Source organism: Hippoglossus hippoglossus, chromosome 17, assembly GCF_009819705.1.
Source record: "Hippoglossus hippoglossus isolate fHipHip1 chromosome 17, fHipHip1.pri, whole genome shotgun sequence".
Taxonomy (NCBI): domain Eukaryota; kingdom Metazoa; phylum Chordata; class Actinopteri; order Pleuronectiformes; family Pleuronectidae; genus Hippoglossus; species Hippoglossus hippoglossus.
This window is the reverse complement of record NC_047167.1, coordinates 4,576,864-4,599,136: the sequence shown is the minus strand read 5'-3', so window position 1 is coordinate 4,599,136 and position 22,273 is coordinate 4,576,864. Positions and strand designations below refer to the sequence as shown.

Below are 22,273 nucleotides of genomic sequence, written 5' to 3'. Positions count from 1 at the left end.
TTTGTTTTGTTTCACCCCTTGCTTCATCTTGAGAGTTGATAAATTCGAGATTTATTAGCAGACACAATAATAGTTAAACCAATGTTCTTCTGTCTGTACTCAGGTTTTCGATCAGACATGAAATAAGTTTTGAGCACTGCTTTGACAGTTCTTATTAATACATAGAGCTGCTGTTGTCACCTGGTGACATACAGTGTAGACACACATGGCCCATCGAGGAGCTTTTGGGATCAAACTAGCTGCCAAGACACATTTGAGGTCCTCTTTGGTTCTCTCTGCCTATTGAGATTACAAAATTGCTGTGATCTTAAATAATTAATCAAGTCAGAGTTCATTGCTTTCTATTATTTACAGCGTGTTGACAGGCCAGAGAGACAGATACGGTTGAGTTGATGTGGCTGACATTAAAAGTGGCCAATGAAAATACAGAATAGACTTGCTCTGGTTTGGTTCACTGACAAATATATTTGGAGGGGAGTTAACAGTGGGGGATGAGTGTGTTTCCCTGCCAGATTAAGAAACCAGGCTTTATATTCTTTCATAAATCCTCCTCTCTCGCTCTCCTCTCCATCTGCCAAGGTGAACCCAGTCAGTGTTATGTGTTTGACGGTGACGGGGTATGTGAGGACTTTGAGCGGGGCTCCAGTGTTCAGGACTGTGGTTACTTCACGCCCCTGGGCTACACGGACCAATGGGCCTCCACTGCTTCTGCCTCTCACCAGGACCCCAACCGCTGTCCTGCCCACGCTGCCACCGGGGAGCCATCACTTAACAAGGTATTACAAAGGTCTAGTATAACCCACAGGGAACATTAAAGACCGAGATGATGATGATGAACTCCTTGTGGAGGCAATGGTGCAAATCATCAGCTCAATGTTCGCAGCTGGATGCGTTCCTACAAAACTTTGACTTAATCCCTGTAAATTCTCCAACTCTTGACCAACTAGCTAAATCCTCACCTGCAGAGGAGGAGAGCGAAAGCTTCTGTTTGTAGTTCCTGATTGTAAATGCTAGGATTCTGACTGGCTATTCATGTGAATTGTCCTTAATAATATGCATCAATTATGCAAAAATATGCATCATTTCCTCATCACTATTCACTATTATTTTCTGTGCCGCCACTTGTGGCTTGAAGCAGTATCATACCAGTCAGATCAATTCTTTTCAGCCTGTAATTATATAAACAGTTCTATGACACATATACGAGTATGTCTTCATCGATTGGTCGTTCACTGTGGTAAGTCTGAGATTTCATAAGGCAAATATTAGATGGACTGGACTCAAACCAGATCTTTTCACAACAGTAACTTTTAAGATCTCTGCTCCTTTTAGTGGCAAGTTTGTATTGAACTTGTTTGACTAATCCTTTACATGATGCAAAACCTTTTTATTAGAGAGGAGCCTACTCAAGGCAAAAACAATTTAAAACAGGGTAACAGAACTTTCCAGTCCTTCAGATCATATTAACATATATGAAAGACCTGAAGCAGAGGATTGTTATGAGCTGGATCCTTTTTAATTATAAAAGCATTTCTGTTCTTCAAGAAACAGAGTTGAGCAGTGACTGGTAAAGACAAGAAGAAGAAGAAGGGCTTTGCACATAACTTTGGAGGCGATTTTGGCAGAACTTACCATGACAGAGCAGCAACTTTGAATATGGCATCGCTCCCATCTCTCTTTCTACAACTTTAGCACAAAACACACCTATAATTTTACAGCTTTGACATCTCTCATAAAATTTCTGCAATCACATGAGGCCTCTCAGGCCCGTCGTTGCAGAGGTTCCAAATTGTGTCACAGTTCTAGAAACGGCCTCAGGTCAACCTCGCTCCTCTAGACGATAGGTCACATGCAAATGATGCAGCGTGAAGTAAGTTCTGCTCAGCCGGGTAAAGAACATGATTCACTTCCATGGGAGGACTGCTGGTGTCAAACACACTCAGAACTGGCACGTCTCCTGGGATTTTTCATGCTACAGTGTCTGCATGAGGAAAAGTGCAGTAAACAAAACAAATCAAAGTGTCATGAATAAATTTGGGATGGCCAATTAAATGCGTCACTCGCAGAGAATGTGGGCTCTTCCCAAGGCACTAAATAGAATTTATTAAATTAGAGCAAGATTCTGAAAAACTTTTATTGCTCCACAATAAACTAAACATCTTGATGACACAGCAGATTAGATTGTAAATATTTTTGTCACATTAAAAGGTCAGGGAAAGTTTTGAAGTGTAATGTCTGGATTGTGATTGATATTAAAATGAAGGGGTGATGCATACCCTGCACAAATGCTGTGTATACCCTCACATCACACAGCTTTAGATTCTCTCGCTATTGTTTGCCAGATATTTTGGAAAATGACCAAAAGTGAATCATCTTGAGATCACCTTAACCTTAAGCAATATTCCCACCAAGATTGGAGAAACCATCCCTGCATAGTTGTTTTGTCCAAACACACACACACACACACACACACACACACACACACACACTCACACACACACACACACTATGCCGTTGGGCATTGGGGAAATGTTCTGGTCAGGATTTGGTAAACACACACGGAAAAACAGTTGGTAGGAAAATAAAACGTTGATCATCTGAGCTGAATGGAAATGTTCATGTTGTTCACTTTTTTAGAGACAAACCAGAGTCTACCTTATGCTGGCTGGACGTGTCTCATGAATAAATGACTTTAGATTAATTATCAATTAAGAATCCATTTGTTTCTGTGTGAAGCTCTGCAGGTATCAGCACCTCGAGATGAGTGAGACACTGTCCACAGACGCCTGGTTCCCTTGCACAGCCCAGTCTGACACAAATAATGACCTGGAACATTCATTTTGGCTGAAGGTACGTGTGTTTGTCTGTGTGTGTGTGTGTGTGTGTGTGTGTGTGTGTGTGTGTGTGTTCTGTATCTGTTCTCCCCTTCACTGAAAGAGTGTGGGTGGCTACCCTTCAACATCTTCCAGTACTTTCCAAAACCTTTTTTAAATGGGGTTGAAGGGCTGCTCACAGATGGCTGCCCCCCCCCCCCACACACACACACACACACACTCACACAACTTTTTAACAATTACATTATTCATTTGATGCATTGGTTGTATGTGTGTATAATTATTCATTTTTTTAGGTCATCTATGAGTTCTAATGATGTGAAGATAATTACAATCATGACTAACACTGTGCTTATTCTGTATCTGCAGTTTTATTTTTGACTTCAGTAATTATCTTTACGAGTTTATTAATAGTGGTGTGTTGCATGATTATGTCACGATTCATATTTCAACAAGTTATTAAAATACTGGCATCTGAAGAAAAAATAATAATTTTCTAATCATAAATAGATCTTTTAGTTGTCATGGACACATGATTTATTATTACAATTGACTGTGGCTCCAAAAAAGATAAGGCAAAAACATCTTGATCATTTAATAATTATTCTTGAACATTTCAAATCATCAACTAATTGTTTATTTTAGGATTGATGACATTTGTATTTGTTGTTGAATCCTACGTTGACAGAGAATTACAATAGCCGCTGCTGCAGTTAAAGTGATTTATTTGAATAGTTTCCCCGCTTATCTTTGCAGCTCCAACATACTCTAGTCAACCATGCTTCACGTAGATGTCCTGGTTTGTGTACTCCACTGTATTTGGACCTGGCTTTCCATTCCAGACCTGTGTCTGGTTCTCATATTTAGTAGTTTTGTATTATTTAATCTTTCCACAGCCCCAGTTCCCACAGTCGACTCTGCGGGGCCAGACTGAGCATAGGCTAGCTGTTGATTTGACTGATAGCTTCGTAGTCTTGTCTGTCATTCTCCGGATTATGGAGCCCTTTGCAGTCAGGAGCTTGCCTCTTTCCTTCCGTGCACATACTCGTTCATTTTGCCTCTTCTCCTCTCATCATTTCCACTTCTTTGTTGAATGACTCATCTTTCCATCCCCTGCTTCTTTTCTGAATGCCCTTTTTATCAGACACTTCTCTGCAGCCTCTCTGGAAGGCCGCCTTCGCCCTAAAGACTCTTTCACTGACTCTTTCAAAGCCTTCATTATAACACCCATATCTGTCAGCTCTCCCCGAAACACCAAATTTTTCCTTGACGTGTTTTTTCTGTCTCTGAAAGTGCCTCCCTCGCTTAAATAGCTTGTCCTGCTCGATCTGAAAAGCATTTCTCAAACCTTTTTATCATACCCATCCCTGCCAGCTCTCAAAAAGTGTCTCATTCAACACCTTTTCATACTTTAATAGGGTCTCTTAAAATGTATTTTACCCCAAAAATGTATCTTTTGATTATGAAACACTCAGAGTCTTTAGGTTTGGCAGGTGGCTGTGGCAAGTTCTGTAACAGAGATCAGTGAGCGTCAACTGAGCGAATCATTGCAGTTACATGGGGTTCCAGTCACAACATAGTTACAGTACTGCTGCAGTTTAATACCCAAGCATGTGCTTTGGTGAGGACATATTCTCCTGTTCTAATGATCAGAGGCGTCTTTGTGTTTTTCTTCTATTTATTTGTGATAAGTCGGCGAGGGCAATGGACATGTACCTACAATCACACATGCTGGGCACAAGCTGCTTTTCACCTGCAGCTTCGAGAGCCTCATACTGTACAGTATGTCTTTGCAGTTTCCCCTTCACTGTGTAGGCGGCCACGAAGGTTTCATTGCTAACAAATTGTAAAAGACAAGCAACAATAGGTGACACCCAAGTGTGACTGGTCTTCATATAGTCTGGATGACCACTCAAAGCACTTTACAAGTACAGTTTTGCCATTTACCCATTCACTCACACATCCATACAGTGCATCTATGTGCAGCACTCTGTCATATGTCACTCATACACTGCAAACACAACTGTCAGGGGCCATTTGAGGTTCACTATTTGCCCAAGCACACTATGGCAAGCGGAATGGGGGAGACTTGGATTGAGCCGCTGACTCTCTGGTCAGTGGACGACCCGCTCCACCTTTTGAGTCAGAGCCGCCCCAAAGTGTTGTACCTCTTTGTTCACTGGAATGATAAGCTGGAGCAGCAATCCAATATTTAAAGCCTGAATGCTGATGAAAACAAAGTGTGTACAAATGTGTGATGTAACAATTAATATATTTGAACTTACAGCAATAACCCCAAAATGGTACTGCATGTATTTATCAACTCTTCGTTTCTTGCTAGCAACAATTTAAATGTTTTAAACTTTGCTATATCTGTCTTTTGATATATTTTTTACCTTATTTTTTAAAAACTGTCATCACTTTCACCATTGATCCAGGTGGGATTTGACCATCCTGGAGTGGCAGCCTCTGTCATGGTGTACGTAGCATCAGACGGGTCCTTGTCTGTGGACCAGTGCCGGAGGACAGCAACCATCTTACTCTCTGATACTACTGGCAAAAACCACTCACTAGGTACTTTTTTTATTGATTTGTATGTTTTTGATAATGTGTAAAGCAAAATAACATCATTTAAATACTAATAGTAATAAAGACAATACCATAAAAAAGGAGCTAAATGACAATTTTAACCCTTCAATCTGCCCAGGGACACATAACCTCTCATGCCATCGGAACCCGTTAGTGGTGAATGTGACCCATGACCTCTCGCGACCTTTCTTCCTCACGGCGTCCGTTATCCTCCTCTTCTCCTCCCCCTTGGTGGCAGTGGGAGGCGTGGCTTTGAGGACCTCCTGTCACTTCAGCACCTTCGCCCTGACCGGGTGCGCATCAGAGGGTGGGCTCTCCCACAGCTACCTACTTAACACACGCATGCCTTCACACGTAGCATGCCAGTTACACACTGAGCCTTAAAAAAGGGGGTGATAGGCAACTGTTAAACTGCACAGACAGCGCGCATACGTCTCATTATAGTGAATTCAGACATTAGAATAAATATTTGCTGTGTACGTTTAGGGTATTTGAAAGAGTACTTGTGCAACAAATGTAAGATTACTCCACCAATTGCACACTCCTCTTATTCCTCTCCTTCTCCTTCTCCCTCCACCTCTATCCCTGCAATAGCTGTTTGCGGAAGCCATGTCAGATGGACAGCTGCAGCCCGCCTCAGTTAGAGCACGCCTCTGTCAGGTAGGCACTTTACAACGAAACACTGAACAATCAGAGCGATGAAACAACAGACAAAAGAACTTTGTATATATATCAGTGTGTCTGTGTAGGTGTACAGGAGGAGGAGAGGCCTCGCACTGCTCTGTTCAGTGTCACCGTGGTTTCAGTATCACCGTCCTCAACGGCAGGGGAACCCCACCCCATCAGGTAAACTGCATGTTGTAGTATGTGTTACAGCACTAAAATAAGTTTAGAAGTTATATTTTCTACACATGCATATTCAAAATGTATCAAGAGAGACATTGACACTGATGGGGATTTCAGTATTTCCTCCTTCTAGAGTGGTACCACAGTCATTTTTTAGACTATGTAACATCTTTTTTTCTATTCCTCGTTCAACATCTGTGGTTGCCTCCTCTTTTACCTCCAAAATCTGACATCTCCTGAGAATGATGAGGAACCCAAGCAGATTGTATGTCTTGTGTGTTTCACTTGATACACTGCACGTCAAAGTCCAAGAAAGTGTCTGCAGAATTCAAAGATAGAATCTCAGGAATGTTATTGGTAAAGTTATGAACTCTTTTGTCTTCTTCCCCTCTCTTGCTCGTCATCAGCGAAAGACAGAGCTGGAGTGTTTCCATGGTTCATGGGATCGTATAGTGAGCTGTCAGCCTGTAGACTGTGGGCTGCCTGATCAGTCTCACGTATACCACGCCATATTCAGCTGCCCCTGGGGAACCACCTTTGGCAAACAATGCTCCTTCACCTGCGGATCACCATCCATACTACAAGGTTAGAGCTGGGTTTGTCTGCTCTGTGGTGGCAGAACTGGCCGAGTCTGGTTGCACTGACAAATAAATATTTATAAATTGGCCCATTTGGCTGTAAATTAATCGAAGAAGAAGATGGACAGAAAGACACAATTGTCTCATGAAGAAAATCTGGTAAGTTAAGGGGCAAATCTTGATAAAACTTACAAAAGTCATTTTTAATTCACCGAATATCACTTGATAAAGATTCTTTATGCTTCACATTTGTGAATGATAGGAGTCAGCATTGTAAGTGTGTTAGACCGTCTTTCTGAACAGCCCCTTTTATTGAACAGACAAACCACAGCAAGATGCTTCTACAAGCTACAGCCCATAAAATGAATTGGACATTACATTTATTGCTGATAAACAGATGCCTGCTTTTTACAGGGTTTTAGTTTGAAAAGACAAGGGGAACTAATAGACAGGATTCTAGTAAAATCACAGTGGAAAGGCCGTTTACATAAAAAAAAAAACATGTCTCCTCTTCATTGTGCTTCTCTATGCATGCCCTGAAGATGTTAATGTGTACACACACACACACACGTGCGCACACACACACACACACACACACAGACACTCACACACACACACACACACACACACACACACACACACACACACACACACACACACACACAAATAAAAGAGCCCTTCTTTTGGTCTGCAAGTTAGGCAATGCAGTCGATGCTTCTTGAAGTGATTAGATGGGACAAGCGTGATGTCCACACAACTTGTGATTGTGGTCAGAAAACCACAGCAAGTATGACTCACGTATCCATGATCGAAATAGAGATTGTGCAGAAATAATTCTATTTGTCACTTTTGGTTCTGTGAAATATGTTTGAGGGCCATTGTGTATCACTCAGCAGGAATATATTGAGTGGACACCAGTCCAGCTGTCATGGATAAACACAACACCAGCACAATGTTTAAAAAGCTTCTAAAAAGTTGTGGAAGGGTTTGGGTGTTATGATTCTCCACCAAATGCCAACACTCCTGCTTCATGTGGGGCCGTACAAACATAGAAAATATTAGCTTTGGGCAACGTAGAAGCCATAGTCTCCTTCTTCATAACTCAACCAGACAGAGCCATGCAACAAAACCAGAATGTTCAGTTCGACAGAAATGGATTCATGATGTCGACCTACTTGTACTTCTCGCACGTACTCTGTCTTGTATTCGTGACGTGCAGACTGTTTTACTTGTGCTTATGTATGTTTTAAAGCACACTGCATGTATGAAGAAACACAATCTTCCTTTTTTTCGCTCAGCCATGGATGTTAAGTTCTCACTCCTGTCTGCAGGATGATGCAAAAACTAATATGAGGATTTCCAAAAACTAGGTGAAAGGATGGGACACAGGCAAAGAAATTTCTTTGGTAATAATTCATGGATTTTTTAAAATATCAGGCATTGTCAAGGGACTATTAGGCAAAGGTATGAGCTCTACTGAGTGCCATAGTTTCAAATGAAAAACTTAGTTCTTAAGAAACAAAATGGTGAATTCAAGCAATTTAGAGGTTTTGCTGCTCCAGCCTCACTTCATTTGGTATGATCATGAGCTCAGAGGGTGATGTTCACTTAACATATTACTTTGTGTCTGACATTACTGCATCTATTTGCTGAGTTTATGACTTCTCTCTACCTCTGCTGTGGCTACACTCTCACAGGTAAACATGTCAAGGGTTTTAATGTAGAAGAAATCAGGAAGTTAACAAATCTGCGATGTTTCCTGCTAGTCCAGTCACTTTCAGTTAAGTGTCTTAGGAATTAAATCATTAAAAAACATGTCAAGAAAGGATAAATAAATGTACCATCATCAAGAAACTACCACATGGGGTTATAGTAGGACACTGTTTTGCAAAAGTGACATAGTCTACAGTGTCCAGTTCAATATGGAGTTACATTGACTGTCAAAATGCTCCAGAGGTACGAATTGTGAAAAATCATAGAATATAGCTAGTCAAAGTAACCAATCAAGTTACTTTTTCTATTTTCCAATAATCATCAACCTCATCATTCACTGATGAGTGTGGTTCAAATGTTAATGCAGGTTTGTCTTATGTCTTTCTGAATTGCAGAACTGTAGTCATAACACTTCCCTGTCTCTGTCCGACTGTACTTCCCCATCTGCCTCCCTCCTCAGGTGACAGTGACAGGTTGGTGTGTTTGGAGGACGGACTGTGGTCTTTCCCAGAGGCCTATTGCAAGATAGAGTGTCCAGAGGTCCCGAACATACCCAATTCCAAGCTGCTAACAGCAGACTGTCAGACCTCAGGTCATGACGTTGGCTCCGTCTGCCGTTACAAATGTAATCCAGGCTTCTATGTAACAGGGAGCCTCCAAAAGAAGACACAGAGGTGAGCTGCCAACTGCTGCTGCCAGGGTTTGCTGAGGCAGCCACACTAGCATCACTCATATTTACACAGTTTGTTTTCAGTGGGCTCTGTGTTCTGACTGACACCTTTGATTATCGATGATATGAATGATTCCAGGCTTATTATTCTCACATAAAAGGACATATAATGACTGCAAGAAAAATACACTGTAACCATGTATTTAGGTTTGAGGACTGCCTTTATATCTACCTACTAATTCCACAAATGTCTGCTTGTCATTCTGTCAGTCTGTATGTGGAATGCATATCTTGAGACGCATTCTTGTCTCGAGTTATCGTCTTCACACTTGGCATGTGTATTGTAGAGTGGCTGAGAAAGTGCAGTGCAGGACACAAAAAATAAAAAAAAGGTGACCAGCAGTCAGTGGGGTCGGGGCAGTGTCCACCAGTCTGTGGACCGAGTTGAACATGTCTTCTTCTACATTCTCGGATAAACCACAGAAGCGATCGGGAACTAGATCAAACTGCAGGTCAACTGATCAATTTGATAATTTGACCATTTTAATTTCACCATGTCAGACTAAGACACAGATGGAGTGACCCAAGATGGGTGCTGATCTCCATCATGGCAACAACAATCACAGAATCACTTCTTGTTTGGCAATTTCTCTTCAAAGTAAAAGCATGTTTGTTTTGTTGCTGCTCTGCTTAATATCAAGCTGAATTACAGAGCTTTTATTTTGAAAAAGGTGTGAACTTGGGTCTGAATAGTGTGCTGGTTAAATCATATAGGATGAACCCAAAGTTTTTAAACTTACCCTAACACCATAGATTGTACATAAACAAACTAGTAATACTAAGTCTGCGTAGACAGCAGAGCAAAGAAAATGCAGTGTATTATCACACATGCCTCCCTGCGTAATGCAGGAAATTCCAACTTTTCCTTTATTTTACTAGATTCTCAGTACGCACTGCTAATAAAATTAGGACCTTCGATTCAGATATTTTATGCAACAGTATAACTGTGAATCACATGGACACCCAGATCCCAGGTGCAAGGTTTTAAATATCAATGGCTGTAGTCGAAAGTTCATCGTCTGCAAAACAACATTCTGCCTCGGAACAAGCTGACATTAGGGTCCAATAAAACATACACCGCTGCTAACTGGGCCTCGTCATTACTTTGCCAGTTTTATTCATTGGGTAACAGCTCATTACTGAACGTAGCTGTTGTTAATGAGATGATTAATCCTATGATTAATCATAGGAGGACAGTCAACTTTTCAGTCTGTATTACTAGTAATGAATTGTTGAGTTATGCTCCATGTATGTATATTTTTTCCCTGCTTCTTCACTTGCCAGTGTATGAAATGTCTTAACAGGCTTAGTTTTACTATCATATAAGGCCAGGAAGAATATACATTTTATAGTTTTGTATTACATTATATTTCCATGTAAAATGGCATAAAATATTTTTATGTAAAATCCACTTGCAGCTGGGAAACTTTACGACTAATGCTGTCGCTAATGTGTGTAAACATGGTAATAACCCCTGTGGCTTTATTAGCTTAAACATGTCAAAGTGGACGAAAGCAGCTTTTTGAGAGCTTTAAATTAGCTTTTTGCTTTTTACCTTTGACACGGGTACCCATGTAAATTTATATATGAACACATACGGCTGCATTTACACACCATTTGCATCACAGTGGAGATCATTGTTACTGTAGAATTTTTCTATTGAAACTGTAAAAGTAAAATGGGACAGCAGAGTAGCTAAGGAGAAAAAGTGCATGTGGTTCGAGAGAAAAAGGAAAAAAATCAGGAAAATGCACTTTGTATTGCCATGAATAAAAATAATTGAGAGATGTATGTATTTGTTCATGTTATCTTTAGGAAGTACTTCAAGTTGGAGTGCCATAAGGGGGGTCAGTGGGAGGAAACCAGTTGTGAGCCAATATCCTGCCCAGCCCTACCTGACGTATTCCAGGGCATGTACAGCTGCACCAATAGCCTGATCTATGACACCCTCTGCACCCTGCAGTGCCCAGACTCAACAGAAAATGTAAGATTTACAGCTGTTGTCTATTCTCAGGTCAAATAGAAGTTTTACAGTCTGAGACTTTCACACCTACCTTGTTTGGTCCAGACATTCAGACTTTCCAGTTTAGAGCCATAATATCATGTGTGAATGGTGCCTCAGACCAAAAGACAAAAATTTCATGCAACAAAAAGAGGTTGCATGGTTTGGTTCATTGGCAGTGTAAATACACTTTTGGGTAGTTTGGACTTTTGGACCAGTTGTAGGAAGTTGAGGCAGCATTAAACAATTGAAGACGAGAAAGAAGCGCAAGCTGCTCACAGGTTTGCTTGTAGTCTTTTCCTTAGATGATATAATGTTTGAAGGTTCATTTTACTGGTAGTAATATGATATCACACAAGCAACGAAACTAACAAAGGAAACGGGTTTGTTCATTTGCTCCATTCAAATGGAAAGACTTCTTTTGTTTATGCACTTTATTCCAAAAGTTGTCAATAACGGAATTTACATTACGCCGACATCAGAGGCACCACTCAATGTCAAATATAGGTGGATGCAGCCCTCGTAGGTGATGACGACAGGAAGAACGTATGTCATACAAAAGTCTTTAGCGTGATCCTTGAATGGCAAGGTGAAACCAAAACTAATGAACCATGGACGGATCATGGTCCTGACTGTTAGGTGTGAAATCGGCCTGAGACACTCAGATTCCCCGTACCCGGTGCCAATAATCTTGGTCATGATGTACTAAAAAAGAAGCAAAAGTCTATGTGTATCTAATTATTAATCTTTATAGCAACCGCGGCTTTAGCTGCAGTCAAGCTTCACTGACACAGTCCCAAATTCAAGAGGACACATTTTCTTTTGTATAAACAAGCAATGTCCTTGTGAGGAAACGTCTACATTGACTGAAATTGTAAATTGAAATTGAAAAATGTTTTTTATGAAGTCCCTGGAAAACTACGATTTGAATTTCATGGTGCCTATAGAAGCCGCCTAAAGGGCCCATATTGTGTAAAATACATTTTCTGGGCTTTTACTATCCGTGATTACTTGAAGGGGGTCAGTAGGGACCCTCAAAGTATGAAAACAGTCACTCTGCTGACTTTTTCACTCAGTCCATTATAAGAAATATGTTATCGAAACGTCTCGTTTCGTACTTCCTCCCCCGTATGATGTCATTCGGGATCGCACTCGTCTCTCAGCCCCACCCAGCCGGTACCAGTCCAGCATCCGAACCCACCACCCCCACTCCCCACCACCACACCGAACGCCACACCAAGCAGACTTGTTGCTGAGCTAGCTTGTTGCTGAGCTAGCTAGCTTGTTAGCTACCACAGGCTAACCACAACAAGCAACACTGAAGAAACACCGCAGCGTGGAAGGATGCAAGGAAGAGAATGTGTCCGTACACATTCCTCCTAAGAACGTTACTGTTCGAGACCAGCGGTTACGCTTTATTTCTTCTGATGTGCCTTGTCCGTGTGCTCAGTACGGAGTAATGTAGACGTAGAAGAGGCAGGCGAAAACAGCCTGTTCTGTGTGCAGCTCCAGAGAGAGGCAGAAGAGAGGACATGGAAATACACAGTGCAGCAGTTTTTTCGACTTTGAACCAATGATATATGATCTTAGGGGTACCAATACCTCAAATTAAATCCCAGAAAGGTGTAAAATATGGGTCCTGTGTGTTAAAAACGTAGGCACAATTATTTACTGTCCTTCATGTGACGAATGTCATATAAACATAGGTACAAAAAAGTAAATCATTCATTCCACGTCATCAATTTACAATGACAATTTCTGTCAATGCCTACCTGTGTGGGGAGCTTTGTATTTCTCCATGTAACTGCTCAACTATGTTATCCCATTGTGACCAGGATGGCTTGATCTAAATTAATCTAATGATTTTTGTGGAGTTGTGTAGAGACAGTGTTGCAAAAGTGAGTGTAAACTGCACATAGTCCCTTGATGACCAAAACCAAAATTGTAGAATTTGTATTTGCTTCCAGAGTGAGATTCGCTGCACAAAGGATGGTGAGTGGACAGCTAAGTTCACCATGTGCTCCAAGCTCCAGGGATCCTGCGCCCCTCCTCCCCATCTCAACTCTGTGGAGTACAGCTGTGACCGGGGGATGGATGTTGGTGAGTATAAACTTCTTTCTGGGATAAGAGTTTTAATCCATCAAATAAACAGCCCTGATTATATTTGCTTCCCTCTGTCAAACAAAGTAAATCCATACACAGTAGCCTGCTGATCTCTGGCTTGTCTCGTTACTCAAGGCTCAAAACAGTAGAGCATATTTTGTCAACATTTACATATTATTCTCCTTTTCTCACACCCAATACACATATTTGACAGCATTCTTTGATCTAGATTCCAGTCACTGACCAGCTCACACCATGTAAATTCACAGTACATTAGGTGTGACAGTCTAAATATGTGTATAGACTCATAAAACTGATGGTGATAATCAAGTGTAACTGCCCAATCACAGCACACCGCTGTGTCCTTATAAACCACATGGTGGAGGTGTGACCTAAATCAGACACTTTCACACATACATAAACACAGACACACAAACAAATACACACTCTGTCTGGACTCCATAGAGCGTCAGATGGATATCCCATGACTGTCTATCTTGTGTATTTTGATGCAGATCCAAAACCAGATGCAAATAAATCCATCTCCCACTCTTAGTGTGCTGGACTGTATACATAAAGTGAGACATTTTTATGCCTCTTACTGTACTGACCCAAAGCAAATATACAGAAAAAACAACCTCCGCTCACTTATAATGCTGCAGGAGGTCTAGAGCCATTGTCTGTATTTGAACTCCAGGTTTGATCATGAATCCCTTCTCATTTATGAATACTACTTGTTTAGCATTAAATGGTATAGTGGTTTGGCAACTTAAAATGGAATAAAAACTGACATCACACACTGGCTAAAAGACAAAGTTATATTTTTAACAGAAAGAGTGAGTTTTTCAGGTAATTGTAGAATATGGTAAAAAATAATACATGTTATTCAATAGAATACCAGGAGGAGAATCATGAAACTTGACCCCCCCCACACACACGTACACGTTTGTACAGCTATCTTAGTGAGGACACGAATGGGCATAGTGCATTCCCTAACCGCCCATCCATCCTCAGCCTTAACCTAACCTAAACCTAATTCTAGCCCTAACCCTAAAACCAAGTCTTAACCCCCAAACAGTCCATTAAAGGGGGTTACAAAGTGAGGACCGGCCAAAAGGTCCTCACTTTCCCAAAATGTCCTCACTCCGTAGGTTGTAGGCTCAAACTGGTCCTCACAAAGAAGCTGTACAAGAGCACACACACATATTCTTGTACCGCTTCTTAGTGAGGACACTAACTGGCATAATGCATTCCCTAGCCTGTTACCTAAATGCCTAACCCTAACCCTAACCTAGTTCTAACCCTAACCTTAAAAGCAAGTCTTAACCCTGAAACAAGCCTTTGAAAAAGTGAGGACAAGCAAAATGTCCCTACTTTATCAAGAAAAGTCCTCACTCTGTAAGGTTTATGCTAGTGTGTGTGCGTGTTTATGCTACACACAAACACGCACACACACTCCCCTCTTGGTTGTCAAGAGTGCAGACCACAGATGACAGATGACCGTATAGCCTGAAGTTATGTCGTCAGTTTTTTCCTCAATGTTTGCACATGAACACATTTAACAGATGCTAATCAGGGTAAGAGGTAAGTGTTATGTGATTTAAATATTTTCTTCCGTTTCCTTGCAGGTGCTGTGTGCTACCCAACATGCATTATGGCTCTGGACATGGATCTGCGTGACCCAGTGGTTTTGCCCAATGGCACAACAGCTGACTCACTAAAGCACTGGATGCTGCCCAGCAAAGTCCAGGTGAGGTGGGGCGGGGTGTCACAGGGTGTCACTTCACGTCAAGGGGTGTCATGTCACTTTGGCTTCTCTCGTACTCTCTGCTGATATATCTTAAAATTAACAATATCCACCATTGGCAGCGAAAGTGCAATTCTAAATGCAGTGTTAGTCTTGAAAAAAATGGTTCAAAAACGTTTATTAAATATATAAAGTTACAGTTATATGCTACAAAGGAATGTCCATATGACCCAGTTCAGTAACATCCAGAGCTCAGAGAAGGGTTGTTACTTATCAGCTTGCAGATCTGTTTCCACCTGTTTCTAAACTGTTTCATGCTGCATGATGAAGCACGGTGTGGTGAAAAATGAGATGGTTCGATTGGTTTAAATAACCACAACTGAGACAGCGATTGTGGTCCTGCTACCATTTGCAAATTCTTGGCAGGTTTTATGAAACAGTTATTGTTTTGCTTGCTCGCTGCCATGCGACCAGTCCAGAGCGCAATGAAAGTTGATCCGTTCACAAACAGTGGTGAGATTTTACACAAAAACACCCATTGGATTGAACAATGCATCCAAACATCTGGAGGTCTCAACAACAACAACATGGAGTAAACTGAGCTACTGCTCCAGCCTGACTCACACAATGTGATACAAACACAATGTGAAGTTCACTCACAGTTTAAGACATCAACAACTCATTTAACATACAAAAAAACATAGCAGATTTGTTACCGTACATATTAGCAATAGAACTCAAATCTCCTCAATACAATATCTCTTACCTCATTAACGCCAAAATAAATCCCAGGATTTTTTCAGACACAAAAAAATCCTTAACATCTTAATGTGAAAATCACTTTCCAACATGCTCCCAAGAAACATAAAGAAGACATTCAACATAAAAAAAACTGAGCAATCCAAAATACTTAAATTAAAGAATAAAAATGATAAACTCTTCATAACAGATATTTGACTTAATTACTTGCAAGACAGTCTTTTAGAGTTTACTAGGAAAACATCTTCAATTCTCTGCTGCCCCAGATAATCACACACTATCATACAACAAAATCCACCTCGTGTGCATGTGAGTGCATTTGTTATCACTGAAGTGTTTTCGTATTACTGGAAATCTCGAGCAGATATCAAGCGTAAAGGTCCCAGTTGACGTCAAAGCCTTTTAGGAAATACACACAGAAATCTCTCACAGGTCACCGTGGACAAACTTGTAGGGATGCCAGATTTGAGGGCTATGTAAGAATGCTGCTTTAAAGGTCGTTCAAGTTACCCAATATCATATCTCAGGAATCGCTTCTACATTAGCGCTGTCGCCCACGCTGCTCCAGTTTCGTCTTTCTTTTGGGTGGTCAGTTGGCCAGCCAGCCAGTTAAGCCGCCCCTGCCAAGTTCAAATAGTTGGATGCAGGTCTGGTTACTTGCGCCATATTGAGGCATTGTCTTATCTCAAATACTTCAGAATCAGGTCTCCCTCGCTGGGTCAGGCTGCACAGGAAATCACAAGGGAGGATCCACTTTCTCTGTCCATATTAATTAGTCAATCAGCTATCTGCTCACCGCCTTTTTTTTTTTTTTTTAATCAATTTCAGTTGTATAAAACTATTCTTTTTCTTCCACAATAAACAACAGAAAGGCGGCTCAGGCTTGAAATTGCACTGGATAGGTCTTCGGAGGCAACAGGATATCTGCACAGAACAAATTCTTTTTTTTAAACAATTTATAGTAAGGCAGGCTAGATGCTAGCGCATTATTGGGAAAAAATGTGCCTGCCACTATAGACACTCTACAGAATTAGGAACTTAATATATTGTTTTGTCATCAAGATACTAAATGGTAAGCATACGAGGGGCACAGTTTATATAAGTTGTAAACATGCTGCTTACAATACTGTTAATGTTGTTTGTAGCTATTGAAACCTGAAATCAAATTTCCATGTTAGCCAAAGTCAACTTTAGTCTTTTATTTTATTCCATCTTCAGTCGACTAATATATCAACATTTAAGCGCCATCTTAGTAAAAAAAGAAAACTTTAAAACCTAATTATGTAATTTCCGTTGAGATGTAGTCATCTAGTTGTTGTCAAGACAAAGAATTCTGCAAACTGCTTTCAAATAAGATTTTCTCCAACTGATTAGAGGTTTAAAGAAAACGGGCCACGAATGACAGGTTGTATGATAAAGACTGCAGAGAGAACATCTGGTCTGATGTTATTAATTTAATCAATACATTTGGGCATGTAAAATGATTAAACAATGCAGTGTGGAAAGAAACAGCAAATCAGATACAATCTAAGTTTTGCTATATGAGTCAGCCATTGTTATGATCTTGACTTATGTTTATTAACACATACCAAGTATCTAGAAAGAGAACCCGACATAATCAAGAAGAACAGTGTTAAACAGCCTCAAATCCCAGCAAAACATCCACCCTTGTAAGGCTTAACTCTGTTGGACCGTGTCAAAAAGGAAGGTTGATTATATTCTGAAATATTGTAGGGCTAGGTGGTAGTGGTAGGTTGTAAATAACCATTTAAAGAAAATATTCGGAACCTCTCAAAATATAAGTACTAGGTGGCTTACTACTGCCTAGTGGGTATTTTTTATCAACCTTTAGATGCTGCCATTTAGCTGCATGGATACATTCACAATCAACCCAACTACAAAACCTGCATGTTTCAGCATGCATAGCATATTTAAAGGGTTAACTAGCTGAGCTAGCTAACTTTACTGGGTTTAACCAAGGCTATCCCCACTTCTGCAACAATGAAATGTCTTCTCTTCATTCTGGTTAATCAGATTCCCATAAGCTTTGCCCTAGTTTTCTTCTGTTGTTCATGCTCGCAAGAATCGCTTCTTTTGATTCGAGCCACACTGACTCTTTTTCACTGAACTAAACAATAAACATTGAGAAGAAGTGGTAAGACAATCTCACCACTAGATCCAATAGTAGCTGCTCTGGAGGATATGTTAGCATAAAGGTGAGATCGAAAGTTCTTCTTAGACCACGAAAACAACAGTCTCATCACGCATAAGGTTCACAAGGTTTACAAAATAGGCATTTCTTCACAAATCTTGAACCAGAATGCGATGATTTAGTTACTTCAAGAGCATAATTGTCCATCCATTCAAAATCCTAATCTATGGTCTGCCTCAAGTGGTCCCATTTTAATATTGTTTTCCATGGCAAACACAGTGGTCATCCATTTTCTACGACTGCATGAATCAACTGTTGTAATGTGCTTTGTTTTCCAGAGCATTGTCTGTACAGGGTTGATGAAGTGGTACCCTGACCCTCAACACATCCATTGCATCCAGTCATGTGAGGTAGGAGTCAAACGAGCCAAGCAGCCCCGCATCAGACACAGGAGTACATTTTTCTCCAATGTGCTTTCTTGTCACTTATCCATGAAGGATATTGTGAAGGCCAACAAAGCATACTCTTCCATCCACATCCAGTGTTATCAGTGTTGGACTGCATTGTGGGGGTCAGGAGGTCATTTGGTCTGTAGGGGTTGCAGGTTCGGGGAGGGTATTGCCTGCTGAATCCTGGAGATGAATAAATCAGCAGTGTTTTGTATCATTCACAGTGAACAGCATGAGTAAAGTGTTTGATGCTTCTTCTATGCTAGATATTTCACCTACTGTTGTTACTCAAAGCAGCCATCCTGTTGGGGGTTGTGAGGTTCCTTCGAGCTTTCACACTCGGAATTCTGACTGATTCCAGTGGCAACTTTCGACTCAGGTATAATGGAACATTGCAAATGTTGTCCTTTGGTATCCATTCAACTGAGCAACAATGCACTTTTTGAAAACACAGCTTGCCTAACCATCCGGTGTCTTCTTTTTCACAAACATTAGGTGTAAGTATAATCTCTTCTCACGTAACATGTCTAGTATGCGCTTGATGTCAAGAGGATCTCAGTTTGGCTGTTGTCCCGTATTATCAAAGCTATTTTATTAAGTCTGAGATAGTGAATACTTAATCCTTAAAACAATTACACCATTTCTGGGCATAACCACATTAAATTCACTGCCCTTGCCAGACTTCTCCAACAATATTAAACGTGAAGCAATTCATGTTGTATCCCTGTTGTCATCACTACTCGAGATACCAGAGCCGGTGTGCAATGTGCTTCACATATCATGATGACAAATCTCGAGCAGAAATTGATATCCCCACATTTCAAACTTCCAAAGAATCCTTTTCAAATAGGTCCAAAGGAGCTTTTTTTCAGGGATCCTAGCGTTGCCAAACGTTGTTATGCCTGCCAACACTAATGGATTATCTGATAAAGGGAAATAAATTAATCACTGGATTATGTTAGATTTAGATTAATCATTCAGGCTGACACAAGGCTTTTAAATCATTCTGCCTAGTTTGAAAACAGTCTACCGAGCGAGAGCTCCTGAGAGAGCAGGATACCCTTTTCTGTTTATTGACAAGCATTTGCAATGAAAATGCATGTAGATTTTATTTTTATTGGAAAAAACAGCACGATACTTTCAGGAGTAAAGGTTAGCTGTTTAGTTTTGTATCATCAGTGTATAAAGTGTATATTTTTAAGTGGGGCATCTGTGGCTCAGATGTCCCTTAATTAGAAAGTTCAGTTATTTGATCCTCCAGACTGCGTGTGCCCTTCAGCCCTTGGGCAAGACGATGACAGATGTGGAATGTGTAAATGTTATGAATGAATGATAGAGAAGTGATTCATATATAGAAGTACAGAAGAAAAGCCCCCAAAAAACTCTCGCTCTCTGCTCTGGTCTTAATCATGAAAGATGACAAGCCTAGATCTTTGTCAATCACACTTCTATTGTTTCATAACTGTGTCTCTAATTCCCTCACTATATGTAAAAAGTTGTGTTCTTGGAAAAGTTTGTTTGCCCAATCAGTTATATCCAACAAGTGAATAACACCGTGAGAGCATCAAATCAAAATGTAATGTTGGAACGAAGACAACAGAGAGATCATGCATTTCTACTGCTTTTAGTCTGACCACAGGATGGTCAAAGTATGATGTCGTCCTACCCACAGGTCCACAACAAAACAGTCAACACATTTACAAGCCAGATTGATGTATAACTTGGGTTGCATCCACACGTTATGTCACTACATCACTATGTCCACACTTTTCTTGGTTTTCAAGCACCTAAAATTAAGAAGTTTGGAAATCGCTGCTGGTTCAGTTCTTGTTTGAAAACTCCAGCCTGAGGCATTTGAAACAATGACAAAGTCGCCCGCATTGGCTTTGTGATGATTCCTCTTAATCACAACTCTACAAACACCACAATCTGTTCAAAACTCCCCTTTTATGACAACTTTATTTCTGCTCATCCAACACTTGGGTAAAGTGCAAAATATCCAAATTATTACCTGTTAGACTTCTTGCAGTTTGTGAAGAATATTCATGAAACACCCCTCCCAGGTCATAATTTCCTTCTTACTAGTAATATAATAATAATACAAATAATAAGTTTATAACAAAAGATTGAAACTTTCTGAAAATTCCATGAAGTAGTCTGATGTTAATGAATTAAATCTTAACAAATAATCTTATCTTATCGTTTGATCACTTGCTTTAACTTGAGCAGTTGACATGAGATGGTCGTGTATTATGGGCAGATCATCACCCCCTCAAACATACTCTTTGGACACATCTCTGCATCTCTGCAACAACAACACTCCACTGATGGAGGCTATACGATGTTGATGTTAAGGGCGACCAGAAAAGTTATGATTAGTCTGTTAAACAACTATCACCAAGATAAAAGAAAAAAGAAAACCATTGTGATGTGTGTTCAGGTGACACCGTGATCAGTGAGATTCTTTGCACAACTCTCAAGATATACTCTCCATTGCTCTGATCACCACTTCTGAAACAAGTGAAACAAGTAATAATAGGAGTATTAAAAATGGTCAAGACCTTTGTATTGAGAATTATAATAAATATTGCAGGCTTTAGGGGCCGCTGTAGTGTGTGTTCGATTTCATCGAATTTTGTGTGCTCGGCAGTCTGTGTCAGAAATGAAGGTTAGTTTAATCAGCAATATAACGTCCATCTTGGCTCAGTAGTATTTTAGCAGTGACAGTCAATCCTCTAACATCATAAACCTAGACCGTTTTTAGTTGGCATTCATTTGTTGGGTTCAGCAAAGGCTGGAACTACTGATGGAACACATAAACTGTTGATGTCTCATGGTATTAAAATATTCTTCCTACCTGCCAGCACTACATTTTCCCCTTCCACCTTCCCGTGAATGTTGCTAGGCAAAACAGTTGCTTATAACTCGCTCCTCCATGACAACACTGTAAATTATACTGGACCACATGTGCTGCATGTGCGCTTTGCCAGATCTCATCCAGATGCCATTGCTACCTCTCTTTCTCTTTCCTTCTTTTCTCTCACTTTCTCTACCTCTCTTTTCCCCCTTTCTTTAAAACCAATTTGACAAAAAGTGTACAGTACTGGTCAGACATCTTAGCAACAAATCATCCATGGTACAATTGTCAGGCTGAAACTATTCTGTATCTTTTTTTAATCAAACTTTAGAGTTGTAAAAAAATAGCATCACCCCTGCTGTGTCTTTCTAACAGTGATATCTTGTTTTCGCAGCATTATTAAAATGTTTGCTGGAGCAGTAAGAACAAAAATGTGATAAGAGTGTGACAGCGAGCCAATTAAACTCATTGACTCATGCATCACTTCATATGAGGCATTTGGACGAAGAAGATCTATTTGAACTATTTGAATGGTGCAGGGGAGCAGATCTGATTCTAACCTGTCACATCTGACGCACTCAAACTGGCTGAATGTCTGTCATCACCTGCTGTTATTAAATTGGAAAAACAAGACTTTTGCCAAAAAACGTTGTTTGGGATACGCAGCAAGTTCTTCTAGTTTACTCTGAAACACATGCTGTACTTGTTTAATTGAAGACAAATAGTATGATGGCAATTTAATCAAATGTTTATCTGCAGACAAAAGGCAGACAGAAGATGAGAGATACTTTGCTCAGATGACATTTGACAACATAATTAAATATTGTTTTTTATGAAATTAGAATTTAGTCATTCGGCATTCTGTGTTCTTTGTGCTAGCTCAGATGGAGACAAGACATTTGCACGACGGTATG

At 40.3% G+C, this 22,273-nt stretch overlaps 1 protein-coding gene across 1 annotated transcript in view; it reads left to right on the top strand.

Moving 5' to 3' along the window:
- pappa2 (pappalysin 2) overlaps positions 1 to 22,273 on the top strand; it is a 69,792-nt gene that overhangs the window by 38,067 nt on the left and 9,452 nt on the right. The window contains exons 14-25 of the mRNA XM_034614556.1: positions 580 to 776; positions 2,737 to 2,850; positions 5,273 to 5,408; positions 5,542 to 5,716; positions 6,018 to 6,083; positions 6,173 to 6,269; positions 6,677 to 6,854; positions 9,021 to 9,234; positions 11,106 to 11,274; positions 13,260 to 13,392; positions 15,024 to 15,145; positions 18,392 to 18,463. Of these exons, the coding sequence (XP_034470447.1) occupies positions 580 to 776; positions 2,737 to 2,850; positions 5,273 to 5,408; positions 5,542 to 5,716; positions 6,018 to 6,083; positions 6,173 to 6,269; positions 6,677 to 6,854; positions 9,021 to 9,234; positions 11,106 to 11,274; positions 13,260 to 13,392; positions 15,024 to 15,145; positions 18,392 to 18,463 (1,673 nt within the window). The remainder of the gene's footprint in view (positions 1 to 579; positions 777 to 2,736; positions 2,851 to 5,272; positions 5,409 to 5,541; positions 5,717 to 6,017; positions 6,084 to 6,172; positions 6,270 to 6,676; positions 6,855 to 9,020; positions 9,235 to 11,105; positions 11,275 to 13,259; positions 13,393 to 15,023; positions 15,146 to 18,391; positions 18,464 to 22,273) is intronic.